The sequence below is a fragment of the Colobus angolensis genome, unplaced genomic scaffold, assembly GCF_000951035.1.
Source record: "Colobus angolensis palliatus isolate OR3802 unplaced genomic scaffold, Cang.pa_1.0 Scaffold63, whole genome shotgun sequence".
NCBI classification, from domain to species: Eukaryota; Metazoa; Chordata; class Mammalia; order Primates; family Cercopithecidae; genus Colobus; species Colobus angolensis.
This window is the reverse complement of record NW_012119932.1, coordinates 1,372,588-1,389,660: the sequence shown is the minus strand read 5'-3', so window position 1 is coordinate 1,389,660 and position 17,073 is coordinate 1,372,588. Positions and strand designations below refer to the sequence as shown.

The following is a 17,073-nucleotide window of genomic DNA, read 5'->3' as shown; positions in this document are numbered from 1 at the left end:
CCTGTAGTCCCAGCTACTTGGGAGGCTGAGGCAGGAGAATGTTGTGAACTCGGGAGGCAGAGCTTGCAGTGAGCCAAGATCCGGCCACTGTACTCCAGCCCTGGCAACAGAGCGAGATTCCGTCTCAAAAATAAAAATAAAATTAAAAAAAAAAATTTCTCCCTTAAGAGTAATGTTGCTAGAGGCAAGCTTTGCCAATTTAAGAGAGTTTCCTTCTATTTGTAGTTTGCCTTTAGAAATAACTAAGTTGTTGAACTTTGTAAAATGCTTTTTTAGTTTGATTAAAATAATTTTTTCTCATTTCTTCTATTTTGAATTTTTTTGACATATTTTTCTAGTGCTAAAATAACCTTTCATTCTGATATGTATTCCACTATATCATGACATAATTATTTTAATATATTTAAACATTTGTTTAGCCCATATTTCCTTTGAGACTCTTAAATCTACATGCATAGTTAAAATGTGGCTGCAATTTTTTTTTTATTGCTCTCGGGTGGTTTGGAATAAAAATCATGTAAAGTGAACTGGGTGGGGTTTTCTTTTTCTCTTTTGTTTGTGAAAACATAAAACCAGAACTCTTCCTTAAAAGTTTGGTAGAATTTGTATATAAAGCCATCTAGGCCTGAAGTTTTCAGGGAAGTGCATGATTTAAATGTTTTATGCTTATCGCACTATTAAACTTCTTTCTTCCTTTCGGGGCAAACTGGCGTTTTTTATTGTCTATCAACTTATCCTTTTAGTCATTCTCTTTTAGTTTTTCAAAGTTTGTTAGAGAACAGTTTATCCTAATACTGCTTTTTAAACATTACTTTTTATCTCTTCATTCTACATACTATTTGCATATTTTCTGTTTATTTGCATATTTTCTCTTTAATTCTTGAGTATCCATAGTATTATTTTTTTTCTTTTGAGACAGAGTCTCGCTCTGTCACCCAGGCTGGAGTGTAGTGGCGCGATCTCAGCTCACTGTAAGCTCCACCTCCCAGGTGCACGCCATTCTCCTGCCTCAGCCTCCCAAGTAGCTGGGACTACAGGTGCCAGCCACCATGCCCGGCTAATTTTTTGTATCCTTAGTAGAGATAGGGTTTCACCGTGTTAGCCAGGATGGTCTCGATCTCCTGACGTCGTGATTAGCCTGCCTCGGCCTCACAAAGGGCTTGGATTACAGGCATGAGCTACCATGCCAGGCCAAGACTCCCTTATTTATTTATTTTATTTTATTTTTTAAAAACTAGTTTTCTATAACTAGGAAGTTTTTAAAAGTATTTTAAAATACTTTTAGACTTTCAGAAGATTAGTAAAGATAGAAAAGAAAGTTTCTATATACTCTTTACACAGCTTCCTGTAGTAATACATCTTACATAACCATGGTAAAATTATCAAAAGTAAGGAGCTAATATTAACTACAGGCTTCATTCAGGTTTCCTGTTTTTCCACTAATGTTCCTTTGCTGTTCCAGGATATAAATCAGGATACCATATATTGTGGTATGAATTGTGTTCTCCAAAAATTGATATGTTGCAGTCCTAACCTCCAATATCTCACAATGTGATTGTATTTGGTGATAGGATCTTTAAAGAAGTAAGTTAAAATGAGGTCATTTAGGGTGGGTCCTAATCCAATATGACTGGTGTCCTCCTAAGAAATGAGGAGACAGACATGCACAGAGGGAAGACCGTGTGAAGACACAAGGAGAAGATGGCCATTTACAAGTCAAGGAGAGAGCTCAGAAGAAAGCACCTCTGCTGACTCCTTTATGTTAAACTTCTAGCTTAAAGAATTGTGAGAAAATAAAGTTGTGTTGTTCAAATCGCGCAGTCTGAGATGCTTGGTTATGGCAGCCTTAACAAACTAATGCACCATATTTTATTTGCTTGTTGTGTTTCTGGAGAAAGTTCTATTTCAAATTCAGCCGTCCTGGCTTTTTATATTTCTTCTAAATTTTGTTAAAAATCTAAGCAGCTCCATACTAACATTACTTACAATAGCCAAAAGGGGAAAGGAACTCAAGGGGCCCACAACAGATGAACGGCTAAACAAAATGTGGTGTATATAAAAAATGGAATCTTGTTAAGCCTTAAAAAGGAAGGAAATTCTGACACATGTTACAACATGGATGAACGTCGGGGACATTATACTAAGTGAAATAGTCATGAAAAGACAATTACTGTATGATTCCACATACATGAGGAACCTAGAGTAGTTAAATTTATAGAGACAGAAAGGTAGTTTTAATCCAAGAGCTTGGCAGAGTTGGGGAATAGGGATTTGTCATTTAAAGGGAACAGAGTTTCAGTTTTGCAAGATGAAAAGAGTTCCCCAGATTGGCTGCACAGTAATATGTATGTACTCTATACTATCAAAGCATGTGTTAAAAATGGTTAAGATGGTAAATTGTGTTACGTATATTTTACCACAATTAAAAAGCCTAAAACATGCCTGGGCACAGTGGCTCATGCCTGTAATCCTAGCACTTTGGGAGGCTGAGGCGGGTGGATCACCTGAGGTCAGGAGTTCAAGACCAGCCTGGCCAACATAGTGAAACCTTGTCTCTACTAAATATACAAAAATTAGTAGGGCATGGTGGTGCGCACCTGTAGTCCCAGCTATCCGGAGGCAGGAGAATCACCTCAACTGGGGAGATGGAGGTTGCAGTGAGCTGAGATCGTGCCACTGTACTCCAGCCTGGGTGACAGAGACTCTGTCTCAAAAAGCCAGTACATAAAACCATGAACCAACTCCTTCTTTAGTCCATGTCTTTTTATATTTATCAGAGGCAGCTAGAAAGAGCCAGGCGTAGTACTTTCTGCATTTGTCTAGAAAATTCCTCAGCCGGATCTACAAATTCACTTATTCACAGGTGATGGTGCTGTCAAACTTTCTACTTACTATATAACAAAAGTCCCTTTTGTTCCTGCCTCCAATAACATTTTCTTCATTGTCCTTCAAAACTCACCAACAGGCCAGGCGCGGTGGCTCAAGCCTGTAATCCTAGCACTTTGGGAGGCCGAGGCGGGCGAATCACGAGGTCAGGAGATGGAGACCATCCTGGCTAACATGGTGAAACCCCATCTCTACTAAAAAAATTCAAAAAACTAGCCGGGCGAGGTGGCGGGCGCCTGTAGCCCCAGCTACTCGGGAGGCTGAGGCAGGAGAATGGCTTAAACCCAGGAGGCGGAGCTTGCAGTGAGCTGAGATCCGGCCACTGCACTCCAGCCTGGGCGACAGAGCGAGACTCCGTCTCAAAACAAAACAAAAAACCAACAGATTCCCACTTTCATTAACCATCACTGAGGGCCTTTCAGCTTTTGCTTGGTCCCAAAGCCACTGGCATAGGTTTAGAGTTTTCATTACGGCAGCAGTCCATTTCTAGGCACCAGATTCTGTTCAGGTTGTCTATTGTTAGAAGTGAATGACTGATGGCAGCTGATCTACAGGCACCTGTTTTCATCAATCTATTTCAGCAGAACTTCTACCTTGATATCCCATCAATATTGACTACATAGGCTGTTACTGTCCTCTTTTTTTTTTTTTGCAGTGACAGAGCAGAAAAATTATTGTCCAAGGTAACACGGGGAGGGAGAAAAGCAGAATTTCAAGTCTTTCCATCAGTCTATCCAGTCTCTCTCTCTCTATCCATTCCTCCATAGCAGTTTATGATATTTTCAGTTTGCTTGGGTATTTTTTTTCTAGGGGGGCAGGTGGGGCGGGGCGGGATGTCGGTTTAGCTACTCCTTGCTTCTCTTGTGTCTGCAATTCCTCCAAAGTTAATATTTGGCTGTGGGCTGATTTAGGAGCTGAGGAAAAATGTTAAAAAAAAAAAAAATACAGACCGTGGAAATTTCAGTGGGGAAAACATATCATTGAAAATGAAATATTATAATATAGCGTGCTAATTGATACGAAGAAGGTAAGCACAGTGCATTATGGGAGAATAAGGAACTCTCTTCCTTTTCAGAGTTGGAGTTCATGGGAGGCTTTATAAAGTGGCCAGGTAGAAGGTATAATGTAAAGCATAGTTTAGGCAAAGGGACTTCATGTATAAAGGCGTCTATGAAAGAATGGTTTGAGATAGCATGAATTTTTTTAGGACTCTAAATGTAGTTCTGAATTGTCTGGAACAAGGAATACATGCATGAGAGTGGTTGGAGAAGTTAGAAGTAGGAGGGCCCTGATTATGTCGTTCCAGGGAACTTGGATTTTAATCTTTAGGAAAGTGAGCAATATTGATTTCAAGTAGGGAATTGTCAAGATTGGGTTTTTATGTTTCAAATATTACATAGAAAGTGGTATATGATTCTTGGGCTTCAGCAACCCTTACTTGCATGGGAACTTTCTAAAATCCTGGAATGGGTACTAGAAATGAGTTTTGTGGTCAACTGTTTTTGTAAAATTTGTGAAAATAAGATATTTTGAATGTAATGATCTCTTTCTGGTATAATGTGCCTCCATTATACTTTTCCTAGGCTGTGGGCATTTTTGCAAACTGGTTAAGAGAAAGTTTAGGATTTTTGTTTTAGTCTGGGTTTAGCAATATATATTAAAGTTGTTTGTGGTCACTTCTGTGTATAGTGAAGTTACTGGTCATTCTGGAATAGAAATAGCTTCTGGTAATACTCTTAATGTCCATGCTGCCTACCCATCCAACAGTTATCACCCAAAGACCTAGGGCCAAAGGTCGTCTTGTCACATAAATGTGTATTCATGATTTTGTTTTTCTTAAAGAAGGTCCCTACACCATATAAACGTCAAGAGCTACAAACCAGGATTTTTACTTGGAGCAATGCCAAACAGGACCCAAGAGTATGCTATTATTAAATTTTTTTAACCGGGGAAATATGAGGGCCTGAAGCAAGGCAGTGGCCATGCATATGGACGAGAAGGGTCAAGATACAAGAAACACAAAGGGAGTCCAACCTATGGCACTTGGCCATTGCTTTGACTTGGAGGTCCATTCACAGAGAAAGACCAGCAGGGACGTGGTGTTTGATGGGCTGAATCCTGCTTCGGGCTTGTTGTTCTATTGATGGACAAATAGAGGAAAATGCTGGTCTGCAGTGTAGCTGAGCATCCAGGTGTTTGGGGGATCCTATTTGCTATATTTTCCATTCTCTGGAGGCCACTTACAGGCTATTTTTTGACCCTCACTTTCCTGTCCTGAGGCCGTGAAACAGCAGCCAGCTTTCTCACCCTCAGAATGTCCCAGGAACACTTCCACCCCTGAGATGTCCACTCAGGGGATGCAGGGCGCAGGCCCGACGGGGCTCTCGCCGGGCCTGGTCTGTGATGGGACACATGGGTCCTTAGGTGTTGGATCTTTGCGTCCCTTTCGGCAGGATGCTCTTCCCCACAAAGAGAGGGTTTTCTTTCCGTTGTATCCCCCAAACCTCCGCTTCCGCCCGACAGGAAGTCTACAGCACCTTCCCCCAGGGTTTTATAAGTCTCTGGGTGCCCAGGCTTAGGCTCTAATGAAGAAGCCTCAGTGTTGATTTCCCAGCTGGGAAACATAGCTCATTATCTTCCATGGTTTTGCACAATCTGGAATGCTTTCTTGAGGTCTGCGGTGACTTTTTAGTTTCCATGTATGAACTTGGAATGAAGGGCGAAAGCTTTCAGTCAGTTGAGCTGCCTTTTTCTGAAGTCAGTTTTCTCCAGGGAAGGAAACGACCACAGTAATTGCAGCTTTTTATTTTCCAAGTTAGCCAATGTCTGAGTAAGCTGGAATTCCACTGTCTGGGAACTGAACTGCCATGGCGGGATTGTTGAGAAAACTTGATCTTATTATTACCAGCGATTGTGGAACGAGTAGAAATGCATATTGATTAGTTTACCAATTGCAAATACTTTCTAAATAAGATAGTCGAGAAAGAAAACCAAAATGTATTGGACACCAGTAGTCCGGTGAGAAGCTTTATGATACTGGTGATTTAGAGTGTTTTTATAAACCTGCTCTAAGTATACCTTGAACTGTGTTGAGTCAGAAATTTCACCTCAGTGAGATTTATCCTGACCACCCTTTAAAAATTTTTTTAAAGTTTTCTATTTCATCCCCTTTATCTGCTTGAAGTTGTTTTCCCCATGAAACTTATTTTTTTTGGTAAAATATAGTATAATTTAGTCATTTATTTTACCTATTTCTCTATCCCACACTAGAATTAAGCTCTATGAAGGCAGGATTTTATGTTCCTACTTACTGATGCATTTCAAAAACCAAGAAAAATTCTGGCACATAGTAAGCACTCACTGAGTATCTACTGAATGAATGAAAGAATGTTATTTCCAAAGAGCATAAAGTAGAACAAGAAGTGGGCTTAGATGATTGGATTAACTTTTGTGGAACATAGTTCCATGGAAGGTTCTAGTGGTGAAAGCAGTCAGTATGTCAATGAATGGTTATTGAAGCCCTACTTTACTCCAAATGATAGGTCCCCAAATCCTCCAGAATTTAGTATCCACTGTCCATTAAATACTTTGGTCATTTTCAAAATGTCTTATGCCTTTTAGTGTTCCTTGGGGGTAGGTTTGCCTTTCTGTCGTGCATAGTGTTTCTTAGAGTGATATGCACATACCAAACAAATATTTGTTGAAAGAGGAAAGGAGTGAACTGGGTTAAGGCATTAGGTTACTTGGAAATCCATTTATTTATTACATAAACATGTGTTTTATGCATTAGGTTACTTGGAAATCCATTTATTTATTACATAAACATGTGTTTTATCGCATTATGGCCCACAACAGTAATACTTTGCAAGATGGGCTCTGTATTTCTGAATGATCAGCGTGTTTTCTGTAATCTTTGGGTTTTCATTTCTCCGATCATCTGGAAAATCAACTCAAACATATTCTGGATTATCTGGATAAACCAAATACTGGCAGGAGGTTTTAGTGTCCCTGTTTGTTTCTGTGTATCTTTTGAGCATGTAGGCACTAGGTAATATAGTACTTTTCTCACAGGTTAAAGAAAAGAACACAGGCAGACTGAAAAAAGAAATGATTTATTCACCCCAAAGGAAGCCCAAATGGCATTAAGCCATTCTGTTAGAATGCTTCACAGTAGTTTAAAAGGAGAAAAGAGATGAGAGAAATGAGTCATAAGATGTGTGGCAAAATAAGATTGCTGAACTAACAGTCAGTACTATATTCCTGTTTGGAGAGGTGATTTTGTTTTGGCAAAGCATAATGTTTGGTTTTCTTAAATTAATATTTTAAATTTGGTTTTTGTTGGTTTTATAGTTTTGTTTGCATTTATTATTTTGTAATTCTGTGGGATTCCTTGTTGCTACAGGAGCTATAAAATCAGGAATTTGAGCATACTTTTATGTTTTATATATATGAGTGATATCATAATGAAAAAATTGTTTAAATTAGGGGTGTGGGACCTTGAAAGTGTGTTTTTATTTGAGTAGTATTTAGTGGGGTATATATACTTTACTTAAGTTTATGAAAAACTCATTATAAAACTTCAGGGCCCAGGATGCAGAATATTTATTTCAGTGAAGTCCATGTGTGATAGTTCAGTGTTGGACAGCTATTTCTGCAGCAACTGCTGCTAGTGGTGCTGCTGATGGTGAAAAATAGAAAGGAGGGAATCTTAGGAAAATATAGAGAGAAAGTTGGTTGGAGGAAGTGGAGGAATTTTAGAACAACTTGGAGCTTTCTTTGCAATTTAGCTTTTGACTGGCTCTGAATTTGTGAGTTGTCTTTCTTAGTGACACTTCTCAAATGGCTAAGTGAAATGCAATCTCTTCCTTTCCAGATTTAAAAGAAAAAAATTGTAGTCAGCATTTCTGTAGTGAGGCAAATCTCTATGTTTAATGCAGAACACTGGGAGACATAAAGAGCTGTTTAGAGTTATTAGAACAGGAGATCAGAGGAATGAGATGCTTATTTGCTGATACTGTCCTCCCTACTCCCCAATCTTCCTAGCCCTGCAATGGGACATAGGACTAGAAAGAAATGAACTGAAGGTTTTATTTTAATTTACTTTACTAGAAGAGGTTCTGAGAGCAAGTGTTATTTTACAGTCACATTTTCTGCCATGTCTAGAGCAATATCGTCCTGGAGTTCAGGCAATCAAGACATATTTATTGAGCACCTATCATGTACCAGGTATTATATAAGGAAGTGAAGACGGCTCCCTGCCTTCGGACTTACATAAAGCCAATACTTAATGATTTTCTTCTACTGTGTGTCTTCTCTTGGTACACTTTGGTTGAATATGAGTGGGCAATTTGACAATTTTTGGCATGTTCTTTATGATAATTTTATAATTTCAAGGATAAAGTACAGAGAAATCATAAATGCCCAGATTAATTTGTTCTTTTTATCCTTTTCTGTTTCTAGGGGTGTCATGAAAGTTGACATAAATCTTCAGAAAGTGGACATTGACCAATGCTCAAGTGATGGCTGGTTTTCAGGAACTCATAAATGCCACCTCAATAATTCAGAGGTAAGAAGATGAAAATAAAATCCTCTTTAAGCTCAGAAATATGTTATTTTGAATATATTATATTTGTGGGGGTAAATGAACAAAGAGGCATCTTACTGGGAACAAAATCTTTGTAGGTCTCAGTGCTGCCAAATGAACTGAACTAGGAGTAGAAAATAAAATTTGTGTAGAATAACTGTTCATTTGGGGACTGAAAGAAGACCAAAACTACAATTACATCTGAAGTTTGACTTCAGTCAAAGCCTGGCCCTATTCTTCAAAATGGGCTGGAAATTTAAAATAGTACTGAGATGAGAAATCAGTCCCAGGAAGGGTCAAATTATGCCTGTTTTTATGGAATATGATGCTTACTGAAATATTGGTGGTATTCATTCAGACACACTGCTATCTGCTAGAAGAGCACTAGACAAGGTATGGTGGGGCAATTTTGAAAACAAGGAGAAAACACTGTACAGGGTCCTGGAAAGGAATTGTGTATATATTTGTTCAGTTTTTAGTCCCTATCCATGCTGAATTTGATGATAACTCTGGTTGATAGGAAACAGGCATAGAGATCATGCTTCTGGAAATAAGACTATCACGTGTCTTTTGTAGTTTCAGAGAAGAAATATGACAACATACTAGTGATTTCATTTTTAGTAGTCCATTTCCAAGGTCCTCAAACTATGAAATAAACATACAATAAAGTTCTTGATCTTAAATACTGGGGCTATTCCAACATTGATTCCATGAGTTTGTGCGGAAAGTCAGCTTGCTTTATTTAAAATAGAGGGGATATTTCCACAAATGTAGTAATTTACATCTTTAATTTGAGTTTTTGCCATTTGTGAAAGGTGATTGTACATAGTGTAACTTTTAAGGAGGGAATTTTAAATCAGAAGGAAATTTAGCAATAAGCACTTATTTGTACCATTACACACAAAAAAATGCACAGACAGGTGCACAGGTATATATGCATGCATATACACGTATATATGCCCATTGAATGTTTACCATGTATACACCCACCATGCATACTCCTGCCACACACAACCCACATACCCCTGTACTCCCACACTCCTAAATATCTTTTCACTGTTTCCCACATCCGTCATGCATTCAGCACATACTTCCACCCTGCCACCACACTCTCCACAGCATCCCTCAATCCTCTTGCCCCCAAACCGTAAGAAGCCCCCGTAATGCCCCATATCCCTCTAAATCTATCACATCTCTCTACCATATCCTGATGATCCCCCACTTCATCAATATATTCCCACAGCCCCCCCATTCCCTCACATCCACACCCCTCCTCCCACATCTCCATACACCTCCACTGAGATTGCCATCCACAGTTAATGTTTCCGCCTTGCTAACTCACAAAATTGAGCTCTTCTTTTGGTCTCCTTTAATTGTCCTTAGGGTTTTGAACATTTCTGAGCCTCCACTTTGGATGATTCTGGCATTTCTAAGATATGAATTTCAATTGCTTGGCTTGGTGAATATCTTTAGCTTGATTATTATCTCCATGCCAATGTCTACAGCAATATTGTTCTGTTAAGAGCAGATAGCCACTTAGTGTTGTCTTTTAGCCAGAGTGGACTTTTTTCTGCATGAGTGTCATATTGTGGATATTGATCTGTGTGTGTTCATTTCTATATAGCCTTGTGTTAGTGGTGCTCCTGGGTGTTTCAACAAGCAGTCTGCCTAGAAACAAGGAGACACTTACTTTTCAGTTTGTTACAGTTGCTGCTTGCCTCTAATAATCATGGTGTGGTTTTGTGTCCTTACAGTGCATCTGTTTATTTGACTAGATGGTCATACTGCAAGAACCTCTCTTTCCTTTTGGAAGATTGATTTATTTTCATTGCATCAGGATGATTAATTTTCTGGGTTTGTGTCTTTTTAAAGCTTTGAGATAAACTTGGTTATTTCAAGATAAAATATTATCCTCTATTCTGATTAACAAAGATTAGGTTGAAATTTATAACTTTTGGGATTATATATGGGAGCATTATATTTATTAAATTCCTACTGAAAAAGGTCAAAAAAAGTATTCTACAATTTCATTAGAAAATATTGTAGAAAGAGGCTAAGTGATCGAAAAGCAATATCAAAACAATGGATCTACAGAGTGTATGTTCAACTTGCAGTCTGTGTCCCTCTTGCCACCTTTTGTTGCCCAGGTACTGGAGTTGGGAGTAAAGAATCTTTGTGTCTTGGCTATGCTCAGGAGGCCCTCATGGGGTAGTCTTCCCTGCACAGGTCTGTCCTGGAACTCTTCACACATTTTATTGGGCTTCTCTAAGGTTGTATAGTTTGTGCTGGTCACTCTAGGCACCTGCAACAGTTCTGGGCCACATCCTCAGTGTAGTTACTGGGAATAGTTTTTCAGTTCCTTTCCCATGCAAATGTGAGTTAGAGATTAGAAGCTGGCTTCTCTGGAGGTTTTTACTGCTTGGGAAAACAGAAGGAAACATCTCTCGCTTGTGGCATTTTTCATGTGTTCTGGCTCTACTTTATTCTTAGTAACAACCCCCCCCCCAACACGTTACCACCCCAAGGATTGCTGTGTAAACTGGCTTATTTTGGGAGGCACTTAACATGATCCACATTTGTGGGATGTAGGGTCCTGTCTTTATGAATGTCCATTCGTTAGAAATAAAGACACTCATCTTGGTTTACAGTGGGTTTTATCTTGCTGATGTTTGACATTCTTCTCTTGTAAACAATAGACAAAGTTACAAATTTCAAAGTTATGAATGAGGCAGACTTTTCACTTTAAAAAGTTTTCTAGCGATGTTGGAAAACTTTTCAGCCTCTAGGGTATGTACAACCAGAATATCAGGTCTGATGTTGGAAACAGAAAAGTGACATGGAAGCAATGACAAAAGCCTCAGGAGCATTTTAGAAAGGCATGGAATGGTTTGTGAAGAAAATAATCTCTCAGTGGGTTTAGGTCTTCATAAGGTCTAGGAGGCCAGTAAACATTTTTTGAAGGACATGTCTTCATAACTAATCTAGATTACTGCAAAATGGACTTGGTCAGTTTTCACATCCTCTCCTACAGAATAGTTTAAACATAAAATTAATTGATATTAATTTTTGTTTTAAATATTTTCTTTTGCTTTGTTTCCACTATAAGAAGTTTTTAAAAAAGTTGTTTGAAATAGGAAATATTAGGAGAGTATCCTGGAAACTTTTTGGTTATATTCCATTAGTAAATTCCTTTTAAATATCAGTCCATGGTATATGCATATTTTAAATTTAGAGGATATATACATTTTTTGTTATATTTTTGTGTTAAGTATATTATAAATCAGAAAATTTTACAAGGTTGAGATGAAGATGAAATAACATTTTAATGTAAATTACATTACTTTGTTAAAATACTTATATTTTTATAGCAATAGAATTGATTCATAATTTTAATAAAATTTTTAGTGAGACTTATGATTATGTCATAATTTTTGAAAATCTTTGTTTAATACTTAGTAATGCAGTGATTCAGAGGTCTCTAAGTTCACTTTATTTTTATACTTAGTTTTAATATCTGTCATGGTTGGAAAAGATTCCTCACAAGGATAAATCAGGCCAAATTGAAGTAATAAATTGTCAACTTTGTTTGCTACCAATTTTTGCAGAGGTTTTCTTTGCAGAGATACAGCTGGCAATTCTTCATCTTACCTGATGTCAATTGGTCCTTGCAAACTAATTCGAAAGCTGGTCATTTTAATATTTTAAAGGAATAGGTTAAAAACCCACTGAATCTCTTTGTGTTAAATATATTAAAGCAGACTAGGGCATTTTATTTCCAAGTTTAAACTGTAGAGGTATGTGAATATTTATAGGTTTTGGCAACAAAAACCACTTAACACTGAAAATATTTTCAAATATCAATTTTCAAAATGCTCACTTGAAAAGACTTTCTCATGGATTGTTAAAATGGCTTTGAAGGAATTTTTTGTTTAAAAAATGCCTGGTTCATAGACATTATTGACAACCAACCACTTGCCATCCCAGAACAGATCAGCAAATTTGGAACGTTTGCCTTTTTTTGTAAAAAGCAATGTATAACCCATCTTTAAGCTCGGAAGTGAGCAGTTGAGATAATCAGAGAATCTTTATGGGGGAAGATTTTCTGGGTCACACACCATCTCATGAAGAATCGTAAATATTTTACACTTTAAAACAATACACTGTGAAAATTCATCTAAATGGCCAAATATAAAGGCAGTAAATGGAAAATTGAAGCAAATGAAGGAACCCAGTGACCAGTGTCAGTGTTTTTCTGTCTTGAAACTCCCAGTTTTGCTTCAGGACGTCTCAAGTGCCTTCTCAGATTTGTGATCATGTGAAGGGTAGATTGAGTGAGGGCATTAATATTAATTCAAGTCCTAAATAAGACAAGGCTTAACAGCTTATGTTTCTTTTATTAAAAAGTTAAATGTAAACAGAAGTTCCAGTGTTTTCTTTATGCATGCCAATTAAAGTCGTGTTTACTCTGCTTCGGAGACCACTTTTTGAAGATAGCAGACTTGCTGGAGTGGTTGTTATCACCCCAGTCATTGGTCTTATATTGCTCTAAGACAGTTTCCCCTATCTCCTCTTTTCTGTGGAATGTATTGGGTGAAAATCTATTTGTAACTCTTTACTACTCTATCAAATGTAAGTTTAATGAATCTCTAAAGATAAATTTTAAAGAAGCCTAAAAAGGTAAGAAAGCACATCATTTGGTATATGAGAAGACGAATAGAATACAAAGATTCAAAGACAGCAGAAAATGTCTCTTACATACAAAATGTAACTTACTCATTTGGCTACAGCAGGTTTAGAGTACTTTTCTAGGGATCTTTCATTTGACTTTTCATTTAGTGAATCACTTAGAAATAGCTACGTGTCAGTTCCATCTTGTGGTTGCTATCTCACCATTGCTCTTCTTTTCTCCAGAAAGTTTCTGTTTAACAAATACTGTTGTTCACCTATCTCTAGAGCCATGCTGTCTAGTATGATAACCATTAGCCACATGTTGCTTTTGAAGTTTAAACCAATTAAAATTAAGCAAAATCAAAAAAGGAAGTTTCTGGCCTCACTAACCTGATTTCAAGCATTTCATAGCCCATAACTAGTGGCTACCATGCTGAAAAATGCAGTGGATAGCTCTGCTCTAGGATATAGTCTAGCTTATAGCATAGTCAAGCCACACAGGTTTTTTAAAACTTTCAAATCCCTGGCTTTCCTTGTACACTTGAGTCAGTAACATTGCCTTAAAATTCACTGAGGGACATTTAAGGACAAAGTTAAATGAATTTTGGCTTATGCAATCTTCTTATGATCTGTATTAGTGCAATTGAAACTAAGTAATGAGAATGTTGCAAGCTATTTTTAATGCCATTATTTCACACTGGAAACTGTAACAGTCTTACAGTAAGTGAGGAGTAAACACTGGTAATCATTGTGGATATTTACATTTTAATTGTATTTGTAGCACAACTTCTCTTTTCCCCTATTACTAGTGTGAAATGTGGTTATTTAATATAAAGTCACACTCTTCTTTTGGAATGTAGGACAATGATCAGGTGTTCATTTGTGCCTAGAAGTACCTGACACTGTGGAATTAATGGAGATAATCTGCTGTTGTTAGATGGCCTCCCTCTAATACATGGGCATCATTTTTGACCAATTGCCCAAAATAAATTTAAACAAAATTTTTTTTTTTTGTAGTGGTTGCCTTTCAGGTATTTGAAGACTGCTGTTGGCTACCTTCTAAGTCTTCTTTCTTCTAGACTAATCTTCTGTTTCAGTCACATATCACTGGTTTACCAGGCTTAGCCAAAGGAGGCCATATCACCACTGTATGGATCCTCATTTGTTTTTGGAGTTCTAAAGCCTATCTTGTTTGATTAATTGTTACAGTCTTTCTTTTTAAAATTAATAGAAACCGATGGTATTTTTCTGAGTTTTCCACTATGCTCTCGAGAGTTATTTGGAATAGAGATTCTCAAATCGTTTCAAAGCTAGGGTTAGAAATCACTGTGCTAAAACCACTGAGCCGGGAGCCTAATAAGTCAGTTAAGGGCAAACTGGTTGTTTTAGATGTTTCCAGCAACTGAGCCAAGAGTTCACCAGTGGCTATCGCCATCTTGTGGTTGGGGGAAAGACAGAGAAAAAATCTGTAGTAGGAAATTAAGCGACATTAAACTATTTCTTTGTTGTCTAGACGTCTCTTTTACTATTAAAATACAATACCTCTTTCCCTGTGTACAGTTGCAAGCTATTTGTGTGTTGTATTCTGGTTAAATACTAAACCACCGTTTCCATCACTGTCTCATGCAACCCAGTTCTGACTTCAGTCTCTTCACATATAATTAGATGTACTAGGCTTCTCTCTTTGAGGACACTTTAAAGGTTTGCTGAACTATTATTCTTAGTAATTCTTCTTCTTATTATTATGGTTAATAACATATAAGCTATCTTTTCCATGGGATACCTTTTATAACATTATTTAAAATTCATTATTTTAGGTCCTAGTGGTGAATAAGACAGAGGAAATTTATAATTTAAAAGAAATTATTGCATTCTAGAGGGAACCGGAGAACTTAGAAATATACCAATTGACTTTAACTTTTTTATGTGCTAAATTTTCTAGGTGATATGTACTAAAATATATTAATTTCTGAGACATAAGACTTGTCATAAAAGAGAGGTCTTCACATGTATTTTAGAAGTACAGGAATTTATTGAATTGGCAAGCAGTAAAAAAGAATTATACTCAATGTTGGTGAGGATATTCTCATGTGTTATTGGTAGGAATGCAAATTGTTATAAGTTTTTCGACAATATGGTAAAAATGTATCATTAAAAATGCATACTTCTTTGTTCTACCTGTTTTTTCTCTACTACTACTTTAAATAATTTATCTAAGCCTGGGGAACATAGCGAGACCCTGTCTCTACGAAAAAACGGTAAAAATTAGCAAGGCTTAGTGGCACATGCCTGTATTTCCAGTTGCTCAGGAGGCTGAGGTGGGAAGGGTAGATTGGCTGGGCCATATGGAGGCTGAGGCAGGAGAATGGCGTGAACCCAGGAGGCGGAGCTTGCAGTGAGCCGAGATCACACCACGGCACTCCAGCCTGGGCGACAGAGCGAGACTCTGTCTAAAAACAGAAAACAAAACAAAACAAAACAAACAAAAAAAACCAAAGGGGTTCACATTCAGGGTGGGGGGGCGGAAACATCCATCATTCTTAGCAAACTATCACAAGAAGAGAAAACCAAACACCGCATGTTCTCACTCATAGGTGGGAACTGAACAATGAGATCACTTGGACTCGGGAAGGGGAACATCACACACTGGGGCCTATCATGGGGAGGGGGGAGGGGGGAGAGATTGCATTGGGGAGTTATACATGATATAAATGATGAATTGATGGGTGCTGACGAGTTGATGGGTGCAGCACACCAACGTGGCACAAGTATACATATGTAACAAACCTGCACGTTATGCATATGTACCCTAGAACTTAAAGTATAATAAAAAGAAATTAAAAAAAAAAAAAAAAAAAAAAGCACAAAAAGAAAAAAAAAAAAAAAAAGAAGGGTAGATTGAAGGCAAGAGGGCATATACAACCTCAAAGGAAAAATCTGTCTGTCTTATAAATGTTGGTGGTGTCTCTATCTAGAACTTGTATGGAGTTGTGAAGAAGATGATGGAGAAAGACAGCTTGAAGAACCTTGAGCATATCTGTGAGGAGGTGGTAGATTCATCGCTATATTTAGAGACTTCTTTTTCCTTTGTGGATCATAGTGAGGACTGCTAATGCAAATAACCCCAAAATTGAAGGTTATAGTAGGAAGTGGATGAATTCACAGTAAAGACTCTGGATAAAATTTACTTTTTCTATTGTTTCAACTCAATAGATTTTTATCAAAATCTAAAAATAAAGCTTCTTATTAATTTTAACACTACTAATGGCTGCAATGACTTGGTGGTGCTTGGTTTGGGTCAAGAATTGGTCTTTGTGTTTTATATGCATTTCTTTAATCTTTAAAGCCTCTATTTTACTGATGAGAAAGCTAGGCCAAGACAGGTTAAATAACTTATTTATAATCATACAAATAGTAGTTGGTAAGACTGGGATTGGAATCCAGATTTATCTGATTCTAGACCTATTTTTGTTTTACTACAATCATATATTTCTGGTTATTTTCTAGGAAACATGTAACCAGATGAATTCATTTAGGATTAGATGTGAGGATATATGGAATATTTTAAATTACAAACTACATTTAAACTTGGAAATTGGGTAGGAGAGATGATGGGATATTATCCTATACCAGGCATCACTTTAGAGATGGTGCTTTAGCATTTCATAAAGTAATTGCTGTGAAAATCCAGCATCATTCTTAGTAGGAGAGGAATTAAAGTCCCATAGGCCCTGGATTTGTGTTTGTCTAACGCTATATATTAGGAAGTGATTGAATGGACTATTAACTTTCAGTGAAGATTATGGTCCTTTGTTACAGGGTTTTATGTAGGACTTTGTGCTTGCCAGAATGTTCATCTATTCTTCGAATAATGATATAGGAGACACATAGTTAAGAATAACAAATTCATTCAAAGTTAAAATCAGAGACTAAAA

General features: G+C 37.3%; 1 protein-coding gene across 1 annotated transcript in view; it reads left to right on the top strand.

Moving 5' to 3' along the window:
• GPR158 (G protein-coupled receptor 158) overlaps positions 1 to 17,073 on the top strand; it is a 438,191-nt gene that overhangs the window by 31,329 nt on the left and 389,789 nt on the right. The window contains exon 2 of the mRNA XM_011963821.1: positions 8,347 to 8,452. Coding sequence (XP_011819211.1) covers positions 8,347 to 8,452 — 106 coding nt within the window. The remainder of the gene's footprint in view (positions 1 to 8,346; positions 8,453 to 17,073) is intronic.